Genomic DNA, 25,135 nt, shown 5'->3' on the forward strand with positions numbered 1-25,135 from the left:
CCTTTATGTTTTAAAAAAAAAAAATGTATATCTGCATTTCTTTTTCTTAATTTTTTTTTAAATTTCACAGTTTTACTCTCAGATCATTTTTTATATCGTTTTTAAAAGTTACATCCATTTCCTATTTAATGTACATTTTAAACTCGACACTTCACAACAGTACAAAAGAGATGAGCAACTGTGGAAAGTTATGTAGTCATTTATTCCCAGCACATGTGGTTGTGTACATGTCCAGCATACGATAACTGTGCACATGAGAAGCTTTGACATTAGGCTGCACATGAACAGTGGTCAACTCTCCTGCTCATTCTCACACAGATGGATGATCAGGCCATTGGGGACTACAACTGAGTTTGTTACATTGTCCTTGTAAACGCCACACAGAGCTACAGTCCTGGCTCTTGTGAAATTATACCAAAACTCAACATTCGTTTAGTTTTCTGAACCAGAGGCAGGTACAAAGGTGCGTGGTGGTAAAAACTACTGACTACACATCGAGCAATTTCTGTGTTTTCAGTGCAGGCTTGGTCTCTGAATATTTGGAACATAAGGGTGTCACCCCAAATACCCCCCTTCCTTGCATTTTCCACATGCTTTTCTAAACAGGCTAACACATTATCATACAACAAGAAATATAATGTTATGACAACTACAGACAAAAGCCTTCTTTTAAAAACAAAAACAAAAATGATACACATGCAAGCAAACATTCGGACAGAGACGTGCAGTCTACGCACAAACACACCGTGTGCAACTCAACTTTGTCAGACACTGTACCAAAGAGAGAAGGGGATTGGCAAAATAAAAAAAAAACAAGACTTCTAGGTCCAAAATCAATTTTAAGGGTAATATCGATTAAAAAAACATGTCCAAACAACATAAAAGATAAGGGCAGATTGACTTCTTAATCCATAGGAAACAAATCAAAACAAATATTCATGTGATTCGGTGACACGTGTATTTCCCAGTGTAGCTCCAGAAGAGTGTGCTATGTTCCTCTCCCAAAAGATCATCCTCCATCCAATTGGTGGTTTAAGACATTCAGCGGGGCCATAGTTTTTCCTTGGGCAAATACCTATACATCTAAAACCCATTTGGTCCACATAAGAGCAGGTTCTTCTATAGGTATGAACTCTTTTTTTTCTTTTTTGTACACTTGTGGCCTAGTTCCCCTGAAGGCAATCGGCGCATGAGGCAGAGGAGTCTTAAACAAGCTGTATGTGCGTGGGTGTGATTGTGCAAATCAAAGAAATTATGACGCTGACATGAAGGAAAAGCCAGTATGGCACCAGAAACACTTGAAATGAAAGCGACAGCTACGTGCACATAAATACTCAACTAAAATGGTAAAAGCTTAAGCTGAAAAGACAAAACAGCGAAGCGAGTTGTCAAAGTAGCGCGAGGGGTATGGCCGGGGTACTAAAATTCACATAGTCTTTTCTTATGTGACATCTATGTGACACGAGTTGATTAGGAGAGAAAAATTAAGGATAAAACACAAATGACACCTCTTTAAAACAAATTTGGTGAAGGGTCAATTTGTCAGGGGAAACCAAACATTTCGATCAGTACTTGTTTGGTTAATTTAGACCCCTTGAGAATGTTTAGCAGGCAGAGTTAAGATGTACAGTAACTCCCAGGAAAGGCAAGTTAGTATGCTCAGTTTGCATGCCGTTTTGCTGTACAGATGATCAAATACTGGCCTAGTGCTGGTCGTGTGCGTTGTGCAGGAAGGGCAACGAGCAACAAGGAAACTGCTTTCTTTCTACATCATTTAACCACCTCCCTTCTCCCTCCCCTGAAGCCTCTCAACTCCCTTCTCCACATTGGACAATATATAAAAGACAAAAACATAAAATACATCGAACAGTATCTTCTCCCCTACATACTCACCTTTTTAGCTAAACCCTTCAGGTAATAGTGTTTTCAATATGAAACAATGGACACTCCCATGTCAGATTCTAACATTTTACATGGCTTTAGCTTAGTCCCTGCTTTCAGTCGAGCACCCAGTTAAAAAGGGAGAGAGGGGCAAGAAGGGAGAGTAGAGGCGGCCAGAGAGGGACAAAGAGAGGCTTCTGCTCCAAGACAAAGGGTGGCGTATTAGCGATGCCATCTGTCCCGAGCACTACTTCAGGATGAGATGGAGTCCTTCACCAGTTTCATCTGAGAGAAAGGCCGAGTAAAATTGTCACAAACAAACTTCATGAAAACACATTATAGACATGAACAAATGAAAAACTTGCCTTTCATAGTGCTGATCAAAAAGCAGCTCTCATCGGTCAAGTTGTACACCATCTAAAAATACAAAATATGCAAGTAATTTAGCCATGAATAATAGGACATGTACAAAAGCGATCACTCTGCCTCAATCTACAGTAGGGCTGAACAATTCAAGATTAGATTAGATTTAGATTAAAAATTGAGACAAGAAATATGAACTACTAAACTTATACAAGCATTTCATAACATGTCTGTAGAACCCTGATGATAAAACCAAACGGGGACAAATACTGTTTTGTTTTCAGAGCACACCACTACTCAAATAACTGCTCTCTTTGCAATTTGCTTTAGCACTTTAACATTGCTAAAGTTAGCTGTGTGCTTAAGGATAAAATGCTCTGACCTGGTCACTGAGCAGGATGTGGATGCCTGTGGGCCCCTGTCGATACACATGGTGAATTCTTTCCAGTGGAAGGCTGCACACGGCTGCCATCTTGCGGATAAGTTCTGCTGCTGTCAGTTCTTCTAGATACAAAGCATGATACACTGCAAAGAATCACAGTACGAAAAACTTAATAATTACACATACTAATGAATGAAAGATGCATAATTTCTATACAGAATGTTATGCAATTTTACGCCAATGGCAAAAATGCACATTATTACCGTGTAAACTAGAAGGGACGCTGTGTTCCCCATTTTCATGAGTGCTGTGTCTCTCCAGCAGGGGGCTCTCCTGAGGCGACTCCTGACAGACATACACTGTCAGCCTGGGTCGCACAGACCTGCACAAAGCCACACAGATGAACACAGAATACGGCGAAGTGAACATTTGGTCTTTTAACACAGTTTAACATGAAAGACGCACCTTGATTTAAGTGCATTAAAGAGTCTGATCCCATCTGCCGGACCACAAATCTGGACCAGGTCATCGCGGGTAAGTTTCAACAAGTCAGAACCTAAAAAATTGTAGTAAATACAGGTTTTAGTAAAATATCAAATTAAACCGTTAAGTTATCTATGTTACACAAGTGTACCTGAGAAGTGAGAAAAGAGTCGAGTGTAGGAGTTGAAACGGTTTTTCAGGAGCCACTTCTGGGCGTCCTGTATTGAGGCAGTGGGGCTTAACTGCTGTACATAAACACAAGGCTAGTAAAAGAGAGCAGTCATACCTCAAATATATTGTAGAGATACTGATTATAACTCATGCCATTGTTAATACAAACCTCCGAGTTGCCATAGCTGCCTGGATCTGCCTGGTGATTAGGAGAGGACGAGTCACTGGTGGAAAATGAAGAAATTTGAATGTACAGTTCTCAATGCAGCGGTGGAAATGGATACACCACGCTACCTGTCTGGTACTGAGGACGTTGTGTAAGTGGACAGTGGTGTGGAGGCAAAGGAGGGAGTAGCTGCCTGATTGGTGCTGACATAGGCGTTGTCCGGCCATGGAGAGCACTGAGGAGAAAACATGTCATATGATCAAATTACTCAAGTTGTGTTCAACGATTAAATTACGGCAAAATCTCAGGACTAATAAAATGCAAAAAAGGTTTTTGGAGAGAAATTAAACCCTCAACAAAAATAACATTAGCAGACACAGTGTGGCACTTGTGCTGAGAGGCAACGTTACCATAGAAATGTTTATTGCTTAGCGTTGGTGCATCCCTCAAGTCATGATATTAACCACAGACCAGATCAAAACAATTAGTCAATTAGTAAACATTTATCGAGTTGCATTCATACTGAGTAACTATTGTAAGAAAAGGAAGATTGGAGCTTACGCTGCCTCTCTTGGCCAGGGAGTCACCACAGTCAGCGGGAAGAGTCCGCTTGCTTGACTTTTTCAGCTCATGGTCACCAGCTTCCTCTATGATGGGCTCAAGCCTTGTCTACACAAAAACAGTGAGGGTTACTAACCGTCAGACCAACAACACACTTAGCTCAAAAGACACACATCTTGTATTTACAATACTGACGAACGTGTAGCTTGAGAGCCTGTGACACAGATGCCAAGCAGACTGACCTCTGAAAGGATAGTGGTATCATAAGAAGGCTGGTACTTCTCCTTCTCTTGCGCTGTTCGCTTCTCCATTTTTTCCCTGTCTGTCTTTTGTTTACGGTCTGCACCCTTTGGCTAAACCCAAAAACAAAAATTAGCTGAATTATCATGCAGAGAACAATGAGAACTGTCCTCCCATAACAGTATTACCTTAAAGACTTTGATTTGGCAGGAGGCGGAGTGGAGGTGCTCTGTGTACTCTCCACCGTCTCCCAGTGAGAACGTGTCAATCTGAATCCTAAACGGGACGCCCTTCTCGCCGCCATGTTTTCTGGGAGTGAACTCTGTGCTGATACAGTGCACCTGCGGACAGAGTCAAAAGTGCGTGGTTTCAGTAGGAGCTGTAATGAAAAACAGGCCAACAATAGCAGCAGATAAAATGGGCCTCTACCTGCACAAAAACAGAGGCTCTTTTGTTCAGGTCCCAGAGGAACTCAGCCGCGTTGAGCTGGGAGGGGTGAGTCTTTGGCTCCAAGATGCCCACTGACATGGGGATGTCTGTGGCAACAAACACATACATCTCAGGCATCGATCAATTGCAGTTTGAGTGAACAATTCTCAACAGGCGTCTAACCAATGTCAAGGAGTCGGTCGCCGGGACGATTCCACTTCCAACCCTCGAGCTGCTGGTGCTCCGTGTACTGTAGCCGCCGGTCATGGAACACCACTCGGACAGTGCTCTACAAACAAAGGCCTTAAGCACGACTGGACAGGGGCACAGTATCAGGCAGGACACTCACCTTCACCAGTTTGTTATTCAGCTCTGGTAACTCCCCAGGGTTTCTGTTATCCAACATGCGCACCTCGTAAGACTGGCCTGTGAGGAAAAGGACCTTAAAATTCTTGCATTCGTAACTGTTAATCAGAGAATTATTAATGTTTTATTTTAAACAAATGTAATAAATGCATCTTTGTTTGCAAAAAAAAAGTGTTTATCGGCAGGTCATGAATATACTGTACTTATAGTTTGGAGAAGCTCTCACCTTGGTTCAAGTAAGTGAGTGTCTCGTCGTGCAGCTTGACAGCCGGAGATGTGGCGGCGCATAGCACATACTGGAATGGGGGATTTTTGGTCTCGCTTTCAGGAGGAAGGCTGGAGTCCTCCTGCTTAAAGATGGGCAGCGCCAGCACATCACTAGGGAACAGTCAAAGCAGTAAACAAAATGAAAACAGCCGGCATTGTTTAGTTATGACTGGAATGTCTGGTTTTGTCAGTTTTCTGTCCATTAAACGCCTCATAATTTAGTGCCATGTAGTTTTTAACCAGTTGCAATAGTATACACCTGTGACGCGCTAACTGTAAGCCAGACATAACTTGAATGAGTGTCTTGATGGGAGTCTATTTTAGTACAAGTGATTCTCTCCATTGACTAATGAGGTGTTGTATTATGTATGCATGAGGCCGGAGCCGGACAAATGATCACATATTATCTCACATTTGGCAGACACTCTAGACAAACTGGCTGTCCTGAGTTCACCCTGACATGTGCAGCAGGAGTGTCACTGGGTACACATTGAAAGATGGGTGTGATCCTGGCACAAGAACATCTGAGCCATTAGAGAACCATCTAAATTAATATATGTCTTTTTTTAAATTGACCGCACTGCAAGTCACATTCAAACTTTGGCAACACCACGGCACTTTGCAAAAATCATCCCTCAGTTAAAAGCTAAACAAAACGTTAAAAGACTTGTTCACCCTCACTTCCTGTCAAGTGTACCCACACCATGCTAACAGAACAGAGGTACAGTTAACTACAACCTACAGCATGAGGCAAACTACATCTGCTTTCTGAAACCTGAGGAGGTTGTTGCGGTCAAACTGAGACATTCTGTTCCTACCAGCTGCCAAATCCAAACATGCACTCGTCCCAGATAGTGTGGCACTGACACTGGTGACCCTAAAGCCACACACGCCATTTTCACTGATTTATAAACATCACTCTGGCGTTAGAGAAGCTGCTTACCCACATTAGATAGCATGCATCACAGGAAGATAAACATGTTAAAAGGCAAATGGAACGTCTTCCATCTTTGAGCACAAAATATTGTTTCTTTCACATTCAACTTAAATGCTTATAGCATTAAAAAACTGTTGCATGCGGAACCATTCTCCTGCTCCCACGTAAATAATGTGCAAGTGTTGCAACAGCTTATTGGATGACTGACCACAAAAGGAGGGATCTTTCCCAATTTTTGGTTTAAGACAGAGAGAAACTACACTCCAGGTATAAAGATAAATGCATTATAATTGGCAAATTAATTATGGTCCAATGTTAAATAGACTCAGCTGTTAATAACAACAACAACTGCAGCAGCAGCAGCAACACTGGTGCTGTTATGATTGACATTATGGCAACATCATCATTATATTGTTGTTTTTGTCTTCATTCCCTGAGACCTAAGAGTCAGGAAAGGCCTTTTCTCTTCACTTCTTCACCTCATCTCCATTATCTGGGAATGCTTTACAAGTCTATCTCTAATCACATTTTTCATCATTAACCTTTTGAAACAGGACAGAATAGAAAACAGAGCCAGCCCCACACAATGGCTGGCCCCAAATCAAACACTGAAGCTATAAAGCCAGGTATGTGAGTGTTTTTTCCTCGGGATAGTTAAAAGGAGCCGATATTGGTATCCATCTAACCTCATGCTGTAGGCTCCAGCCCCCAGCTCCTGTCCGATCCCGGACAAACTGGCATCAAAGTCGTGCACGAGCCCCGACTCGATGGTGGCGTCCTCCATCTTCAGCACCCAGGTCATGGGCCCCAGCTCTTTGTCCTCGGCTTCTACTTGTAAGGCCGCCAGCTTGCCTCAGGTATGAGATGTCGCCAAAGAAGGAAGTGGCTCTGCAGCTTCGGAGAGACGCCGTGGGAGGAAAGCTACGCTGCTAAGCCGTTAGCTGCTCCTTCACAGACTGGACAGGCGAAACTGAGCACAGTGCCTATCGCCATATCTCCAGTAATGGGAACTTTTGGACTCCTGCCACTCGCGACGCTGTTCCCCAAGTTGTAGATAGTCTGGAAGTAACGATAAGTAAGAGTTCACTAAGCAACAATTGTTAGTCGTGACTGAAGATGAGCTGATGCTAATGTTATCTAACTGCTAGCTAGCATACAAAGACAACACACTGGGTACTAGCGAACTCTGCAGCCCGCATTTCCCACAAACACACATCCGAGCGGTGAAATGAGATGTTAGCTCAACAAAATGCTGCAGGGAGAGATGGTGTGGTTAGGGGTGAAGCAGTAGTCCACAGTGCATCCACCCAGAATCCGCACAGCTGCTGCTATCGCTGTGGCTATGCGGCTAAGTAACTAGCATCAACTTCACTTGCTTTGAATCCGCTGTGTGATGTCCGCTTAGGAGCAGCTTCCTTCTGTAGGTCCGTGAACCATCCCCAGCTGCTCTCCTCTTCTCATCGCGAAGATGCAATCACCATTTAAGTCTTTAACTTATAGAGACGTAGTCCTTCACCCACCCGAAGAGCACAAAACCAGCCATGAACATGGCCTCCTGTAATTCAGACGGACGGTCTGAAGCCTGCAGCTGCCAGCACCAGCTTCAGGAAGGTGCCAGGCGGAGCTTGACCAATCACAGCGCGCCCCTTGTGCCAAGCTCGGCCCTTTCAGCCAATCGGCACCTCTGGGCTTCCGTCATTGTGTGCAACTGTCTGCAGACCAATAAACAGGTATAACTCCACAAACATCAGCGCTTCCACTTTACAAGCCAATGCATCGCCATAGTCCTGAATAACAACATAAGACTTTTGAACCTCCCTGACTCAGAACAAGCATGTATTAGTGTTGCCAGTAATTATGAATTCATTTTATAGATAATGTTAAACAAACTTGTCATTATTAACTGGACGTGGTTAATTTGGGTGTGGTGGGTTCATACCAACTGTCTCCATATTTTTCTGCCGATGGTCGAAAGGTTTCCGTGTACGGTTGCCAGAACAACATCTTGCGTCCCGCAACAGCTGTGCCTCACGCCGCAGTCCAGTAAAGTCGACCCAAACATGCACCGAGGAACTGCAGACCCGTTAAAAACATCATTATTGCTATTCTGACTTCAGCAGCTGCAGTATGTTGTGCAAGAAGTGTCCACTGCACTCTGGTCAATGATTATCCTGCAGGTCTCGGACCATGAACGGCTCCCCTTCTCTCTGCGTGTTTTCCAAGCCCTGTGCACACGCTGCACACACGCTATTTTGGCCCACTAGACCCGCCTCACGACGTCATTACCCCCGTGTCCCAATGGACATTCCAAAACATTTTTAGTCAGATCTTTGTGCGTGTGTGTGTGCGTGTGCGCGCGCGCGCGTGTGCGTGTGCGTGCGTGCGTGTGTGTGTGTGTGTGTATGTGTGTGTGTGTGCGCGTGTGTGTGTGTGTGTGTGTGTGTGTGTGTGTGCGTGTGTGCGTGTGTGTGTGTGTGTGTGCGTGTGTGTGTGTGCGTGTGTGTGTGTGCGTGCGTGTGTGTGTGTGTGTGTGTGTGTGTGTGTGCGTGCGTGTGGGCGTGCGTGTATGTGTGTTTCTTTTGGCCATTACTCAAACAATATGAATGAAAACACTAACACAAACTTTTTTTCCACTCATGGTCAGTGATGTTGTGAGACCATTTATTGAGAAAAGAAATGTATGAACTCAGTTCAAATCTTCATTACAAAATAAAAAAAAGTTTTCACACCCCAGTTCCTGATATTGCCCCTTTAGCATCAATGACAGCTTGGAGTTCTCCCCAGTGGTTCAATGATATTGAGGTTAGGAGACTGAGATGACACTATATAACGGGACCTTCCCTTTATTCTGCTGGAGCCAGAGGCAGGTCGACTTGGCCTTGTGTTTTGGATCATTGTCTTGTTGGAACATCCAGGCGTGACCCATGTGCAGCTTCTGACTGCAAGGGAATGGCTCCTGTCCTATAGAGATATAATTCATCTGGAGCTCTCTGCCGCTCGAATTCATGGAGCAAAACCTGAAAATATCTCATGCTGGTCTAATTAATTAAATACATTCAGTCTGGATTAAATTTCACAATGTTACATTTATCATACCTGTACTGTCTATTGAGAGAATGTTTATTACACTTTTCATCATGGGCCATCGTAGGCCTTGACAACAAAAAAGTGCATCATATCTACTGTGAAATATGGAGGTGTTTCACTGATGCCTCTTGCTTCAGCAGATTAAAGTGAAGGTCCCGTTAGTGTCATCTCAGTCTCCTGACCTAAATATCATTGAGCCACTGTGGGGAGAGCTCAAACACGCAATTCAGGGAATTTACAGAAACCTTTTGTAGAGAAGAACCTTCTCCACATCTACAAAAGACTGCAAGCTGTCATTGACGTTAAAGGGGCAATACACAGTATTAAAACTGGGGTATGTAAACTTTTGATCAGGGTCATTCTTTTTCATTATGATTAAAAAGAGCAAACTCATTTGTTTCAAACTCAATAGCTTCACACAACCAGTAACTGGTGAATAACAAGTGTTATCTTTCATATTCTTTGGTATATATATATATATATATATATATATATATATATATATATATATATATATATATATATATATATATATATATATATATATATATATATATAAAAACTAAACTCTTCCTCACCCTCCGCAGGCGGTCTCTTTTTCCTCCTGCTCGGGTCCTCTACCAGAGGCCTGGGAGCTTGAGGGTTCTGCGCAGTATCTTTGCTGTTCCTAGAACTGCACTTTTCTGGACCGAGATGTCTGATGTATTTCCTGGGATCTGCTGGAGCCACTCCTCCAGTTTGGGGGTCACTGCCCCGAGTGCCCCAACGACCACGGGCACCACTGATGCCTTCACCCTCCAGGTTTTCTCCAGCTCTTCTCTGAGCCCCTGGTATTTCTCTAGTTTCTCGTGTTCCTTTTTCCTGATGTTGAAGTCGCTTGGTATTGCTATGTCGACCACAATGGCTTTCCTCTGCTCTTTGTCCACCACCACAATGTCCGGTTGGTTCGCCATTACCATTTTGTCCGTCTGTATCTGGAAGTCCCACAGGATCTTGGCTCGGTCATTCTCGACCACCTTTGGAGGTGTTTCCCACTTTGACCTTGGGGTTTCCAGCCCATACTCTGCACAGATGTTCCTGTACACTATACCAGCCACTTGGTTATGGCGCTCCATGTAAGCTTTCCCTGCCAGCATCTTACACCCTGCAGTTATGTGCTGGATTGTCTCATTGGCCTCTTTGCACAGTCTACACCTGGGGTCTTGTCTGGTGTGGTAGATCTGGGCCTCTATTGCTCTGGTGTTCAAGGCCTGCTCCTGTGCAGCCATGATGAGTGCCTCTGTGCTGTCCTTTAGTCCGGCTCTGTCTAGCCATTGGTAGGATTTCTGTATATCCGCCACGTGGCACCACAGACTGTCCAGGAGCTGACTGATGCTCTAATCCAGGTCTGGGAGGAGATCCCTCAGGAGGACATCCGTGGTCTCATCAAGGGCATGCCCAGGCGTTGTAGGGAGTGCATTCAGGCACGTGGAGGCCACACACACGACTGAGGATGATACAGACTCGTTTGGAGGAATTTCTACAGAATTTGGATCAACCAGTGACCTGATTTGTCACTTTGATTTTGACTATAATTTTGGATCCAGACCTCCAGGGGCTGAGAATTTGATTTCCATTTATCATTCTTATGTTATTTTGTTCTCAACACATTGCCCTACACTATGAATAAAGATTTTCATCCGAAAAATCAAATTGATTGACATCTAGGATGTGTTTTTTGAGTGTGCCTAAGTTTTTGTGAGCAGTGTATATGTGTGGGTGTGTATATATATATATCTTGACAGATTATATATATATATATATATATATATATATATATATATATATATATATATATATATATATATAATTATATATATATATATATATAATTATATATATATATATATATAATTATATATATATATATATATATATATAATTATATATATATATATATATATATATATATATATATATATATATATATATATATATAATTATATATATATATATATATATATATATAATTATATATATATATATATATATATATAATTATATAATTATATATACATCTTACTATAGAGAGCAGGTCACAGGCTGCAGCCTGAACCTTGTATCTGCTTCTCTCTTTAGCTGCATCTAAATTTAAAGCCCAGTCAACAACTGCATACATGAAATTCAGCACCTGGATTGGAAATAACTGTTGCATAAGGTGCAAACCTCATCTTTCACACAACAGTCCCGGGTTTGGACTATCTACGGGTCCTTCCCACACGGCAGGTTTACTCGTGACCATGCCTTGCACCATAGGTCAGACTATATTAAGCAAGTGCTCCATCAAAGCCGTGAACAAAAATATGGCCTACAACTTCCAACTCCAGGAGGTCCGTCGGTGCGAATGCAGCGTATTTCCCCCTTTTACTTTGAACTCCTAGGTCATGCAAAAGTTGTAAAAGAAAATGGAACATCATCACACATATTATCTGTACAAGTTCTTAAGTTTATTGTAAGCACGGCTTTGTAAATGCACAGAAGAAACAACAGTGAAAACTATAATGTCACAAGGAAAGGAGAGAGAGAGGGTGACGATGAGTTAGTTTCTTAGCTGTAAATAAAACATTTCTACAAATAAAGCGTGAGAGACTTCAGCACACGCAGCAGAAAGAAAAATAGAAACAAGAATAGGCATAGGTGCACATGCACCCCCCAAAAGACTAAATGAATGACACAGTTATTTGATATTCCATTTTAATATCATATATAGGTACATATCTGTTTTGTGATAATAAGCCATGTCCTGACAAACTTCATATAATCGCCGTTCACACCCATTACATTTCAAATCTTGCCATAAAGTGAACAGACTTGATGAGCTGGGAGCAGCGGGGGACACCATATATTATTTTAAAATGGGCAGACATTGCTTACAATAATTTAAACCCAGGTCATTTTTTTCAATAGAATCCAAATAAAAAGATTTTGACTCATGCATAGCCAAGCACATAATACCTGCCTCCGCCCATGTACTGTAAATGCTATGAGCAGGCACGAACCATGGTCACACTGTGCATTAGTGCCATGTAGAGTTGGTCGTACCTTATAGGCTCATCAGCACCTTTAAAAAAGTGTTTTGTTGAGTATGTGCAAAGGAGATGTCAGACTTAAAAACCGCTGCTGTATGTAAAATGAATCCAGCAATGTAAATTTACATTCTGGCCTCGTTTGGGTTCAATGTTCAATAAATGTTCAATAAAGAAACATAGACAGCACTGCTTCCTGTTGACATTATAATGGTTTGTAGAAGATGCTCTTGGGTTGTTAGAGTGAACTTAAAATTGAAAAGGCAGAGACGGACATTATAATCTTTCAACCTTGAGAAGGATGGGCAAGCCTTTTTTTTGACTCCAACACCTTCAGTCTTTGAATCCGGAAAGGTCCTCAGATGTGTTTAAGAGCTACAAAATCCCACAGGGCCTTCAACTTCCAGTCAGTGTGATAGGAAATGTATTTGGACTGCATGTACCTATAGTGCAAGGTGGATGAAGCCGATTGCTCCTGATGTTTTGCTGTTATGTGTGAAAATAATATTCATGTCCGGTGGGCAGAGTTGCAGTTCTGTGGCTGCCCTGCGGAGAGCGCTGTGTCACCTATAGACCTTCAGATGTGGGTTCACTGCCGCTGGAGCCGGACTGGGCCCGCTTGATGTAGAGATTCAACAGTTTCAGCTGAGGACAGTGAATAGACATGTTAGATCCAACTGCTCATGACGATCATATTTTCATGTCACAGAAATGTACCTTGCTGCTGGAGAGCTGACCGAGATGAGGCTTGAGATCTTCACCAATAACTGCATGAATTGCCACCAAGCAGAACACACAAGCTTTCCTAACACTGCTCTCAGAGTTGTCATAACCCTTAAAAAAATGGAATAAAATATTATACATATACATATACATATACATATATACATATACATATTGACCCAGTATTTCTGAGTTTAATCACCTGAATGAGTCCCGGCACCACCTCTGGCAGCAGCGATATCAGGCCATCTCTGGGAACTCTTTCAACAACTTTGGTCTGCATCTTGATGGCAGCTAAATTCATGGGGTAGTCCGCTGACTGAATGATGGGACAGAGCACCTTGACACATTGGTCTGGACTAATGGACTGTGCCAACATCGCTGCGGTCTCCTCTGCTGCTCTTATCACCTACAGACACACAATATACAAAGATGTTACAATCATTTAATTGAACAAAGTTAGCGTTTATTCACATGAATTTATTCCTACATCCTTGTGTGGGTCTTTGTGCGCCTCCAGAGTCTTCATAATGGTGAGCTCTGCATAATTTTTGAACCGCCAGGGCTGCTTGTTGAGGATCTCACTGAGGACTCTGAGAGCCAGTGTCCGTATCAAATGCTAAGAGGACATAATGAGGTGAGGTAAGGGAAAGGTAAATTATTCCTTTTGACAGTCAAAACACTGCAGAAAGCGTGTGGTTTACCTCTCTGTCACCCAGTGTCTCAAGCAGGAGCAGCAGGATGGTTTTGAAATGTTCATCCCAAACCTGCAGTGTATCATTTCGAATGAGCTTTAGCAATTCACACAGTGCAGCCTTTCTCTCCTCTATCCGCTCATTGTGGTTCGAGAGCTCTTTCAACAGCTCGGCGACAAGTTCAGATTGATCCAAACCGCTCTCTAGAAAGATAAGAAAAATAAGTATTTTAGATTCAGTTCACTGTGCACATTCTAAACATGTCTAGACTCATGTGAGAGAATAATATTATACATTAACAGCTAAACTATCAGCAGCGCACCGTCTGTGAGCAGCTCCGAGTCGTCCAGGCTGGTGAGCTTGCGGCTGTGCTTGAATGGAGAGTCAGCGAGGAGCTCACGCCCCCCACGCGGGCTCGACGAAAGCAGTGGTGTGTTGAGAAGAGATGTTTTGTTGTCCAGAGCCATACGCCCACCTTCAACTGCATCAGAGCCCCTACAGTCACCACCGCCCTTAAATCACACAGAATGTAGTTAATAAAAATAAATGATAGTTAATGATAGGCAAAAAACACGTTCACAAACAGGGCATTTCTTCCCTTTGTGCTGTAACAGATTGGCAATATATAAAACAGCATAAGAGACCTGGTTGCTACAAACCAAAGTTTGTAAAGATGAGGGTTAAGAAAGTATGCATGATTTTATAATACACGGATCTCAGTGCTTTGTTGACTGGCAGGCTGAGGATATGTGAGAGTCTTGAATTTCAAATGCTTCGTGGGGAAAATGTCAAAAGGTTATACCACTGTACTGGAGTACACCAAGTCCTTAAAGAGGGGCTAGGGCGGTGGTTCCCAACCTATTAATGCAGTAATATTACTGTGTAAATGTTGGCTATATGCTTTATAAAATGGGAAAAAACACGCTGACTGTGCATTGAGGTTGTGCTGCTCGGGGCTGTTAGGCGCCTCCCATCAAAAATCCTCCCAATCAAGTTTTGTGTTCTTTAGGTTTTCATAGCCAGAACAAAGCCGGAGTCTGGCCCATTCTCTCTCGGGCCAACACGCTGATGCATGCTTTTCTGTGTATACGTTTTAGGTGTTTTGATTAATTGATCGATTGATCAATGCCATGTAGGGACAGGAGCAGCTTTGTGTTATTGCTGGTAAGGAGGTGAAAGGAATATGTCAATCAATGGACTCTTGACAACTTTCTTCAGTAAAAAGTCATGTCTAAACTGACTTTACTGGAGGTAGCATTAGTTGCCAACTAGCTCGTCTGCTTTAGCGACTGGTCGTTTATTAAAACGTTGGGACAACCCTCGCTGGCTTGGACAGACAGTTATGCCCGAGGACGTGGACATTTGATGGAGATGATTCAGGACCGTGAGGACCGTGCGACATAAGCTAGAAGGCGATGGGGTGAGATTCATACACTGAAAGTGAAACCTCAGGAGCAGCTGCTGGTTCTACGGTACTCGTCAAAACGTTTATTTCTGACTGTGTTGTTAGTTTAACAGTTTAGACTTCTCCCTAAAAACTGATTTCACGTATTAGGCCCTAGACCTATGGTTCCATATGGTTCCATATAGTTCCATATGGCCAAAGCCAAAGAGTAAACCTGAAAATAACAAAATAACAAAGAGTAACAAAGAGTAAAGCTGAAAATAACACAGCTCCTGGTCTTGTTCTGTTACTACAAAACGAATCATTACCTTTTGACAGAAATATATATATATATATATATATATATATATATATATATATATATATATATATATATATATATATATATATATATATATATATATATATATATATATATATATATATATATATATATATATATATATATATATATATAGGCCATTGGTTGGCTTATTTATTGGAATCAGAACAAGCATATTTCAAGCAATTGTGGTCTGTTGACAGTGCTTGACATCGTGGGTCAGTTTTCTTAATTTACATACACTCACAAATGAAACTTTACTTACATCCTCCCCTTCTTTGCGCTGCACTGGGTCGTTCATGTCCTCTTGGCTGCGGACACTAAAGTTCTGAATTGCTTCCGTCACACCCTTCAGCGAGCTGTAGATGTCCTCAGAGTTCATATTTTCTGTATCATAGTCAAATGCACTAAAAAAGAAAAGTCCACATTAAGCAAATCCTGTTTAAATCCTGTGGCTTATAAACCCTTTGACGATTATGAGAAGTACCTTGGTGAGGGGGTGTTTTGGGAGGTGTTGGTGGGTGAGGTGACTGGGCTAGACCAGCTGGCTGGGGATCTGGGTGTATGCCTTGTCAGAGGGCTGCCGATTTGTGCCTGAAAGAACAAAATAACTTAAATTCAATAATCCAATGGCAGAAATACTCAGCCATCTTGAATAATTTACCTGTGCTGCATTGCCGGTGTTCTTCAGATGGTTTTGAAGCAGTTTTGTGGCTCCGTCCTGAAATGTTTTGGGCAGAGCAGCCAGCAGCATGGTGAACTCAGGCGTGTTGAGCTGGAACAGGGCAATGAGCACTGCCTGAGCTGCCTGAACACAGAGACAAACATGTTAGGAGTACACTTTCTTTTTAAAGTCACAGTGTCCTCAGTTTATTTGGACATACCTTTCTGACTTCTGCACTCTTGGGGTCAGTGGTCCAGGCAATGATCCTGGACACAGCGAGCCTGGTCTCACTGGAGTTTACAAAGTCTGGAGCTTCCATCTGTAATGTCAGTGTCTCGATGTACTTCAGAATAGCCCCCTTCACCTGCAATTGAGCACATTATGAAACCATCAGGATGATCTCACTCATACACTGTCCCTAAGAATGACCTGTAAAAACAAACTCGCATGAAATGAACGGTGTCCACAGCAGAATGTGCATCTGGCAGCTAGAAAATACATGGGATGACACAATAAAACACAGCAGTTCATGCTTATCAGAAGCAGAAGAGATGACAAATGGGCACAAAATAAGAAATGAATGCAGACACAGCAGGCTCCAAAACGCCACAAATGACTCCAGAACTGTACATATCCTCCAATAAACATCTTTATGTCTGAGTACAAAGACACCTCAGGGTGTGTTCTCCAACTCACTAAGGTGCATTGTGCCAGCGCAGCACACATTGCTCCCCCCGGAGCGCACTGACCTGGGAGGACTGGCTCCAGGCTGCGGCCTGCTCGTCTATAGAGCAGGCGTGGCGCCGCGCTCTGGGGGGAAACAATTTTACCCCGTCCCCTCCCCTGCCACGCCCGCAACACGAGCCCTGTCCAGGCTTCAGAGAGAAAAAGGAGAAGCACTGTGTCAGTCAACGCGAAGACAGACACCACAAGGCCAGGGGTCGGGTGAGAGATGCAGCCGGGTTAGTGGGAGTTACAGGGTTGGATGGAATGTTGGCTTAGGATTTATGTTTGTTCAATTAATAAGACAAATGTAAATTAAATCATCATGGCAATACATTTATGAGCTGCATTAGCAATTCTCATTAGAAAACTATCAAGAATAGTGAACATAATGTCTTCAGGGGTGAGAGGGTGAGGACAATTAGAATCAAACTAAGGTGAGGACAGGGGTTTGGTGTATAAACGTGGCCAGAGCAAAGATGGAGCGAAGTTAAAGGGTTAGAGAGAACACAGTGCAGAGGCCTGTTGGAGGTCATGTCAGATGCTAACCAAACACAGCCCAGGAGTCGGGTGTGGGGTTTTGGGTCTCAGCAGCAACAGCACAATGACAGCTTGAGCAGTTTTCAAGGTAACAGCCAGTAGCCATCTCTGCTAATGTAAACGTCAAAGTGAGAAGACTCTACCTTGAGATTTGGAGTCTGCGTCTGGTCCACAGTAAATCGCATAAGTATCGTGAACTGGAGGTCATTGGGAAAACTCTCTCTGGAACAAATAGTTGAGAAAGGCATTATTTTGACTGGAGTTTTTGACCATTGTTTAGGTCTTCAAAGGAGGAAGAGAGGAACGTATATAGCCAACTTATGAAACTATGAAATCAATACGAACCGTGTGACGTCCAGTGCCCTTTGAACTTTGGCCTGTACAGAACCAAGGAGGTCAGCGCCCATCTTCTTCAGCAGCTGAGTGAGCAGAACAAAGAGCCAGTCCTGGAGGTCGTCTTTATGCACCTGGATGAAGTCTACCAGAGTCTCGAGGAACATACTGAAAACCTGAATATATAAACACACTGCGTCACACACATCAGGGGCAGCAGACTCACCGTTTAAAAACAGTCACCACACACTGACACCACGCACTTTCGGAAGCTGATCAAGTGAAGGCAGCGGTTAGTGGTTATTCACTCATTTTCAACAACAACCAGTACCCTCATACCAATAAAAAATATCACAATTAGAGCTTAACTTGTTTGTGAGTTCAATAACTAGTGGAATTAATTATAAAATACCAATTCAAGCACAAAACCAGGTTAGTATGTGAGTGTTATTTGGCTGATTGACAACTTGTTATTGATTAAAGTATTTTGATTAAAAAATGATTAATAAATTGAGATGCCAAACTTACTCTCTACAGAGAGTTCCAAAGTTGAGTTGCATGGAGGAAAGAGAGACACGAACGTTAGCATTTTGACAATATTAAACTGAACTCTGTCGTCCGAATCACAAGCTAAAAATGTAGCCTTAAAGTAGACACTTTATGTCAACAACTGAAATGATCACAGAAACATATTGATCTGGGTATAGGGATGAATGCACAGATGGTCCACCATGAGATGAAATACCTTAAAGGACGCTGAGCTTATACCGGATTCTGCCGTTCCGTACACCCTGCCGGAGTCTCGCTGAAAGTCATCAAATCATCAAGGGACGAACAAAGAAGACGAGGCTCACGCAACTTACGACGCGTGCGAGGCAACGGTGCTCAAGTATGGTTAGAAAAGACGAACCGCAGCTGTTAGTTACAGTTAGGAGCCAGCCCAAACGTGCGTGAGCGTGTGTTGCTTGAACTGCAGCGAGTGTCGGTAAAGAGAAGAACGATCGGTGGAAGATCGGCTCCAAAGAGCAGCGAGACAGTGAGATCACTCAGCGCAACATGCCGTTAGAAAACAGGACTCATTGCTCTGCATGCCAGAATTATTGTTCACATCTGAGCATGTACTTCAAGTTGTTCTCTGTGGTGTGACACTTTTGTTCAGGCAGAATCCGGTAAAGTGAAGAGGAGTGAATGAATATATGAAGTGAACTCCACAAGGAAGAGAGATCATGGAATAATAAATGTTTAATGTTTTGTGTCTGTGTGTTGCATGCAGACATACCTTGCTATGGGGGTCAGCGAACATCCTCGTGAAGATTTCACACAGTCTCTTCAACTCAACCCGACTGTCAAGGAAAAGATCAGTTTAAATTAATAAATGTTACATTAAGGACAAAGTAAGTGTTGTTCTGCGGCTGACCTCAGGGTGCGCTGGTTCTTGAGCAGAGCTTGTAAACCCAGGAGACCTTCCTTTCTCTCAGACCAGTTGGCACTGGCACATCGGTTCAGCACCTGACAGGTAAACCAGAAATGATTAATTTCAAAGGACTATTCAAAAGCTACTGTCTACAGTCTGTTAGATTATAATCATAGATGGACATTGTTGCCTGTTGAATATAAATAATTACATAGATATGTTCTGAATTCAGACATTTCTGTTAAGAGATTCAGTTTCGTGCCTCGCCTTTGCCATTTTTGTTAACCTTGAACTGCCAAGGTGAATGTAGTTTATGTAGACTGACTGTGACTGACCTCAGCCACGTCCTCCGTCTGTCTCATGTACGTGGGGATGGCTCCTCCATTTCGGGAGCTGTACGACCGCTCCGAACACGCACTGGACGCGTCGCTGTTTGCGTCGTCATCAGAGTACATGTTCTCGTACCGCCGCCTTGCTGGCTTCTTCTGGAGTTGGGTGATAAAATTCAAGTTTGAGATCTTTAACAACCTTTAATAAATGTAGTGAATATTCGCAGAGGCATGCAGTGACAGAAAGAACAGAGACCACGCGGGTTTGAGGCGGGAAAAGAAGCTGACCTTGGATCGCATGTCTCCCAACAGCTGACAGCGTTAAACAGAGGTAGAATTGAGGGTTAATTTACAAACACGCACACACTACTCCACACGCACTCTGGTCACTTCAAATTGTATTTTTTGTAGGTGGCAGGTTTTCATACCAGAGCATCTGCCAAGGCCTCCTCCACATCGGAGCCAGTGTTTAGGACTCGCATGGCACTGACAGAAGACGACAAGCGACTGGACTGGCTGATCCCATATGCTGATCCTACATCGAGAAAAACGGACATTTAAGTGTTTAGAGAAGTAGTTACTAATTAATACATTTCCCATGAGCGATTGCTGTAAGTCAATGCGATGACCTGTTAGATGCAAACAAGGATAAAGAATGACTGAATAAAATTAGGACATTGGTGCTCCATGGACAAGGACCGAAGCTAAATAATAAAAATCTGACAGAATGGTGGAAACTCAACATGTGGAACCATGCATTTCCACTGGAGGGTGCCCTAGAGCAAAAAATAATGAATAAACAAAGCAAATGGGGAGAGAAACATGTTGATAACTGACACACAAAAAAAAGAAGAAATAATAAAAGATTGAAGACGGGCGGACGGGTGAAGCACAGAGAAAGAAGGTATTCAGCCTTCACCTGCTGCCCCGAAAGCGTCAGGGGTGTGGAGCGCCCCGGTGGAGCGAGAGTAGCTCCGCGTGGCTGCAACCGAGATTAAAACACACACACGCAGTTTTAACACGCGCACACAGGCTCAGGAGAAAAAACAATAAAGAGAGACTTTAGATTCAATCAGTGGCTACTTTTCAACCAATCACAGAGCAGTAGTTCATGCACCTAAACAAATACTCAGTCATCCAGATGGTTCCTTAAATCCTGTAAAGAGGATGTAAATATGAATTGAATATGAAGAAATTAATGTCAAAGACTAATTTAATTTTAATCCTTAGGAGCAAGACGAATAATGATGGCACTTAATACTTATCGAGGCAAACAATGTGGCAGTATTGAAAAGTTAACACCCTGATATCATCGTGAGATTTGGATATTGATACATCCTTACTGGTGATGAAAATAGGGACATGTATCTGTATTTACACTCGGAGATTGAGACTTACTGCTCTGTGATTTCTATCAGATGTCCGTTTATGATTCAACGGCTGGTAGTTTTTAGAGAGATCTGCACTGATTCCCTTTATAGCCTGATGAAAAAACGACTTCCTTCTGATCCTGATCTTAACCTTGATCCCTGCTGGGCATGTGTCCACTCCAACTACTCACCCAGAGGCGTGAAGGAGCGCACTGGGCTGGTGTCCCGGCTGCTCTCCCTGCTGGCATCTCTGCTGCAACCCTGACTCATACTGGGCCGCGGGATACGGCTTCCCCGAGCTAACGCCACACAGGATAAGAGGGACGGGCACACAGAGAGTCAGGGAAGCGAGGAAAGGAGAGAACGGAAGTAAGAAAATACACACATATGTAACGAACAGGACAAAGTGGGTGCACAGAAGCAGAGACAGTGGACATGGACAGGACACAAAGATGAGAGGACACGGCAGGACCATGAAGTACAGGGCTATTAGTCCCAATGGGTGTTCAATGGCATAACGGATGAAATATTTTAGTATTGATGGAATGGTGCGCAATACAATGCAAGATTGTGCTGGTTAAATTAAGTATAACTACAGCTGCGCAATATACGGCCAAATTAACCCCAGTTTAAGGAGATGCAATATTCAATGCTTTATTTTATTCTCAGCCTTGTCATGACACATAATACTTAAAGTGATAGTCTGTAAGGAGAGATAGGAAAGTAAGCAATCAAATTCCTCCCCTCTTGGACCAGAAAGCCACTCCTAGTTTGCAAAATGAAGAGAGTAGGAACAGAATTTTCAAAAGTAACCAACAACAACATCAATCTCCTCCCCCCTTCTGTGATTGGTCCTGACAGGCCGCTTCACAGGAACAGCTCATCTCATTGATCAAAAATTTCGAACCCAGGTGGTCAATGATACACATCTATTACATTTGTAAAACATTTAAACTTACAGACTATCACTTTAAATTTATTGCATCACACTGTGTTAATATATTATTGCTGTCAAGGCAATTATCAAAAACGTTTATTCTTCTATAGTTAGAACTTAATTCAGTGGTTAATTCATCAAGAGCATCATGTACACAAACGGCTAAAGCCATTTAGCTCAAATTTGAATAACTAGTGATTTCATCCAATGACACTGGCACATTTTAAAATCAAGGAGGTTTGAATGTCAGGTTTTGTTTGTTTGGAATTATTTGCACCCAAAAGGACGCAAAAAGTCCTGGACGAACATATTAAGAAACATTACATAGAAATCCATGCAATTAACGTATTGCATAAGAGCCAGGCAAAACAGGAGAAAGTCACTTCATGAAATCGTGAGATCATGAATCATTGAGGGACGAGGGTTGAGGATTTGGCGTTGTTTACACGGACACTGCAATCAACGCTCGCGCAAAGCTCCATTTGTCAGCACCAAAGTCTACTGAGCCAATCAAGGTTAATCACAAAGCCTCGCCACAGCCCAGATGAAGCTTAGCCCTTCCTGCTAACAGTTTCATTCAAAGGCTTGGACTACAGGTTAGAACAGACAGCGAAAGGGTTGGACAATGCAGCTGATCATCCATCACCGCAGCCACGGATGCACAAGAGACTGGTTCAATGAGGCGGTGACTTGATGATGGTGAGATTATGGCATGATGTTAGCGAATATTATCAAAGGAAGTAAGTAGATGATTGGTGTTAAAGATGGATTGGGACAGTGGTTTTGAGGATGGAGCCTTACCTCCTCGGCTGGCCCCGTTGTAGATGGAACTACTAAGGCTGGAAGGAGCTAGAGGAGGGGAACAGGGGGAAAGGATGGACCAGAACAACAAAAAGGAGGAGGGGAGGAGAGAGTTGAGATCTTTCTATAATATCAAAGGATTAACTAGAGACAAAACAAGACACACTTCTACATACATACAAAATTAAATACTCATATTGATCAGGGGTTCTCAAACTACATAAAGTTCTCCCTGGTGTTATGTAGACCAGGGGTGTCCAAACGTCTTTCATGGAGGGCTGCATATTGAAGGGCCACAGATTGGTGGTCATTGCCAGGAAACTTTCGAATGGGTGTATTTAGCAGAGGTGTAAACCGTGCCCCACACCTTAACTTATGCTTAATGAAGTTAGTTGTAGAATTGTGTACAATTATTCAACTTGAAATGAAAAGGACCATCTCTGGTAATGTGTGCCGAGCCAGCAGGAAGCCTGAGGACCACTAAAAATTAGTCTGAGGGCTGCATATGGCCCCCAGCCGGCACACCTGACAAACCATTGTTTAGTTTACGGCCTTCAGTCGAGGGAAGTGTTAGGACCTCATCAATAAAAAAAAAATATTGGTGTCTTCAGCAAATAATATAATTCTCAGCACTTAAGACACAGTTAATACATTGTTAAAATAGAGATTAAACAATTTAGGACCCAATATAGATCTTTGAGGAACAACACAAACTATACTTTGATATTCTGACATTTGTGAAGATGTTTTTTGATCCTCCTTTGTATTAGAGTATTACTTTGGCAATTTTCATTTTAGAGGGGAACTTTCCAGCTTGTAGAGATAGGTTACATATGTAAGTTAAGGGTTTTAGAATAGTGTCAAATACTTGTTTTTCACTATTATCATATCTAAGCCATGACAATCAATCGAGGATTTGTTTTTACATTTATTACCAATGTTAAGGATCAAACTCCCTTACACCGGAAAGAAAAATGGTCTTTGGATTAAGGGCAACTTTATGTAATCAACCCCTGATCCAGAACAGTGTTTCTCCCCTAGCAGGGGCACTTGTAATGACTTCAGATTTAAAAAGAAGTTGAAACTGAAAACTAGTTGAATATTATTTTCAATTGAAAGCAGTTTTTTTTAGGGTTGGAGACAAGAAGTTTGTGAACCACTGATCTAGGAGATCAATTGTGTTTTAGTTGAGTAGCTTCTTACCAACAGAGAGGCGTGTGGGTGAGGAGTCCCGGGAGCAGCCCTGACTGCGAGGAATCCGGCTGCGCCTGCGTCCGTCTGTGGAGCTGCTCCCCAGGACGCGGTGCGCCCCAGAGCTCATGGTGCTCAGTGTGGTGGTGGTCAGGACACGCCCGGGCGAGCCGCTGCGACTGCCAGCTTTGGAGAGCCACAGGAGAGAGAGACGGACCAACAAGTGTTAGGAAGTATCAGAGAATGATGGGCAGATGCTCACAGCACATTTAAAGCTACTGGAAAAAATCTTAAGGAGAGTTGAAAACACGCTGACAAATAGATTTTATGCTGTGAAAACAAAATAAGGCCATAATAGATTTTAAAGAGTCGCACCAGAAGTTAAATAAAGGTGAAATCTGAGAAATAGACTAAGTATTGAAAAATGAACAGTGAATATTGTTTAAATTTATTTCCTATGTATCAATGCTATGTATCATTTATAATGACAAGGTTGGGGCTAAATTGTGGTTGGTTTTATGGGGTAAAAACAACTACAAAGACTGAGCCTCATGAGGCTTCAACTAAAAAATATCTATTGCCACACAAATCACAGAAGCTGTTTATATTGATGTAATCAGTCAGCGGGAAAAAAAACCCCACAGACATTATATGTAATGCTAAGAAAACTAGTCTAATTTGATATGGCTAATCCTTTGTTTTGAATCTACACCGTTTTTTAAGGAAATATGAAGGACTTCTAAAGCAGAAACATAAACGGTCACAGTCTGTGAGCCCCACTGTGCTGCAGCCAGAAACAAGGGGAGTGTTCAGTAAAGTGACCTTTTTGTGCACATTTAAACAGGGGAGAACACCAGGGCAAAGAGTGTAGAGACTAAAAAGCGGGTAAATTGTAGCATTATGCTCTTACCACCAACAGGGTTAGCTGACTGAGATCCTGAGCCATAAAGCCCATGGGATGAAGGAGGGAAGCAGAGCCCGGGGAAGGAACAGCAGATTAAACCAATAATATCATGACCAATATGTGCACAAAAAGCGTCATGAAGTTACGGCACAGAGAACAATGAGCGCATCCCGCCTTAAACTACATATTAAGGCATATAAATGTTCAATTAGTTTCAGCAACTTAAATTCTCATTGCTACAAGAGACATAAACAAAAAACACCAGCTGTGATGATGAAAAAGCAGTGCATGTATGGCCAGACACTGGTCACGAAATGTACAAAGCAAAGTCAGTTCACCAGAATTGACTCTAAATAAATAATAAATATCAAACGCTCCAAGTGCTA

General features: G+C 42.6%; 2 protein-coding genes across 15 annotated transcripts in view; both read right to left on the reverse strand.

The window, feature by feature from the left end:
• Positions 1-2,217: 2,217 nt before the first annotated feature.
• Positions 2,218-7,853, reverse strand: ubp1 (upstream binding protein 1; the record flags this gene model as incomplete). The annotated part of the gene is made up of 16 exons (XM_079570326.1): positions 7,623-7,853; positions 6,933-7,305; positions 5,269-5,420; positions 5,026-5,102; positions 4,860-4,965; positions 4,677-4,783; positions 4,436-4,588; positions 4,250-4,360; positions 4,008-4,115; positions 3,575-3,681; positions 3,450-3,504; positions 3,261-3,354; positions 3,092-3,182; positions 2,890-3,008; positions 2,627-2,769; positions 2,218-2,298 (listed from the first exon to the last, which is right to left on the reverse strand). The coding sequence occupies exons 2-16, from the start codon at positions 7,046-7,048 to the stop codon at positions 2,218-2,220; spliced, it is 1,620 nt and encodes a 539-aa protein (XP_079426452.1). The 5' UTR covers positions 7,049-7,305; positions 7,623-7,853.
• A 3,944-nt stretch (positions 7,854-11,797) lies between these two features.
• The window catches only part of clasp2 (cytoplasmic linker associated protein 2), a 45,040-nt gene continuing 31,702 nt past the window's right edge, over positions 11,798-25,135 (reverse strand). For 2 of the 14 annotated variants that reach the window (XM_079571471.1, XM_079571464.1), the window contains 22 exons: positions 24,756-24,782; positions 23,858-24,031; positions 22,655-22,702; positions 21,108-21,215; positions 20,466-20,528; positions 19,975-20,081; positions 19,835-19,858; positions 19,553-19,702; positions 19,221-19,312; positions 19,083-19,146; positions 17,816-17,979; positions 17,614-17,692; positions 16,428-16,571; positions 16,208-16,351; positions 16,031-16,137; positions 15,809-15,950; positions 14,139-14,328; positions 13,826-14,019; positions 13,612-13,740; positions 13,324-13,530; positions 13,116-13,232; positions 11,798-13,043 (listed from right to left, as the gene is read on the reverse strand). In XM_079571471.1, coding sequence (XP_079427597.1) covers positions 12,966-13,043; positions 13,116-13,232; positions 13,324-13,530; positions 13,612-13,740; positions 13,826-14,019; positions 14,139-14,328; positions 15,809-15,950; positions 16,031-16,137; positions 16,208-16,351; positions 16,428-16,571; positions 17,614-17,692; positions 17,816-17,979; positions 19,083-19,146; positions 19,221-19,312; positions 19,553-19,702; positions 19,835-19,858; positions 19,975-20,081; positions 20,466-20,528; positions 21,108-21,215; positions 22,655-22,702; positions 23,858-24,031; positions 24,756-24,782 — 2,552 coding nt within the window. In that variant the 3' untranslated portion in view covers positions 11,798-12,965. The remainder of the gene's footprint in view (positions 13,044-13,115; positions 13,233-13,323; positions 13,531-13,611; positions 13,741-13,825; positions 14,020-14,138; positions 14,329-15,808; positions 15,951-16,030; positions 16,138-16,207; positions 16,352-16,427; positions 16,572-17,613; positions 17,693-17,815; positions 17,980-19,082; positions 19,147-19,220; positions 19,313-19,552; positions 19,703-19,834; positions 19,859-19,974; positions 20,082-20,465; positions 20,529-21,107; positions 21,216-22,654; positions 22,703-23,857; positions 24,032-24,755; positions 24,783-25,135) is intronic. The other 12 variants (XM_079571476.1, XM_079571472.1, XM_079571465.1 and 9 more) reach the window with 8 other exon arrangements.

Source organism: Gobius niger, assembly GCF_951799975.1.
Source record: "Gobius niger genome assembly, chromosome: 14".
Lineage (NCBI taxonomy): Eukaryota > Metazoa > Chordata > Actinopteri > Gobiiformes > Gobiidae > Gobius > Gobius niger.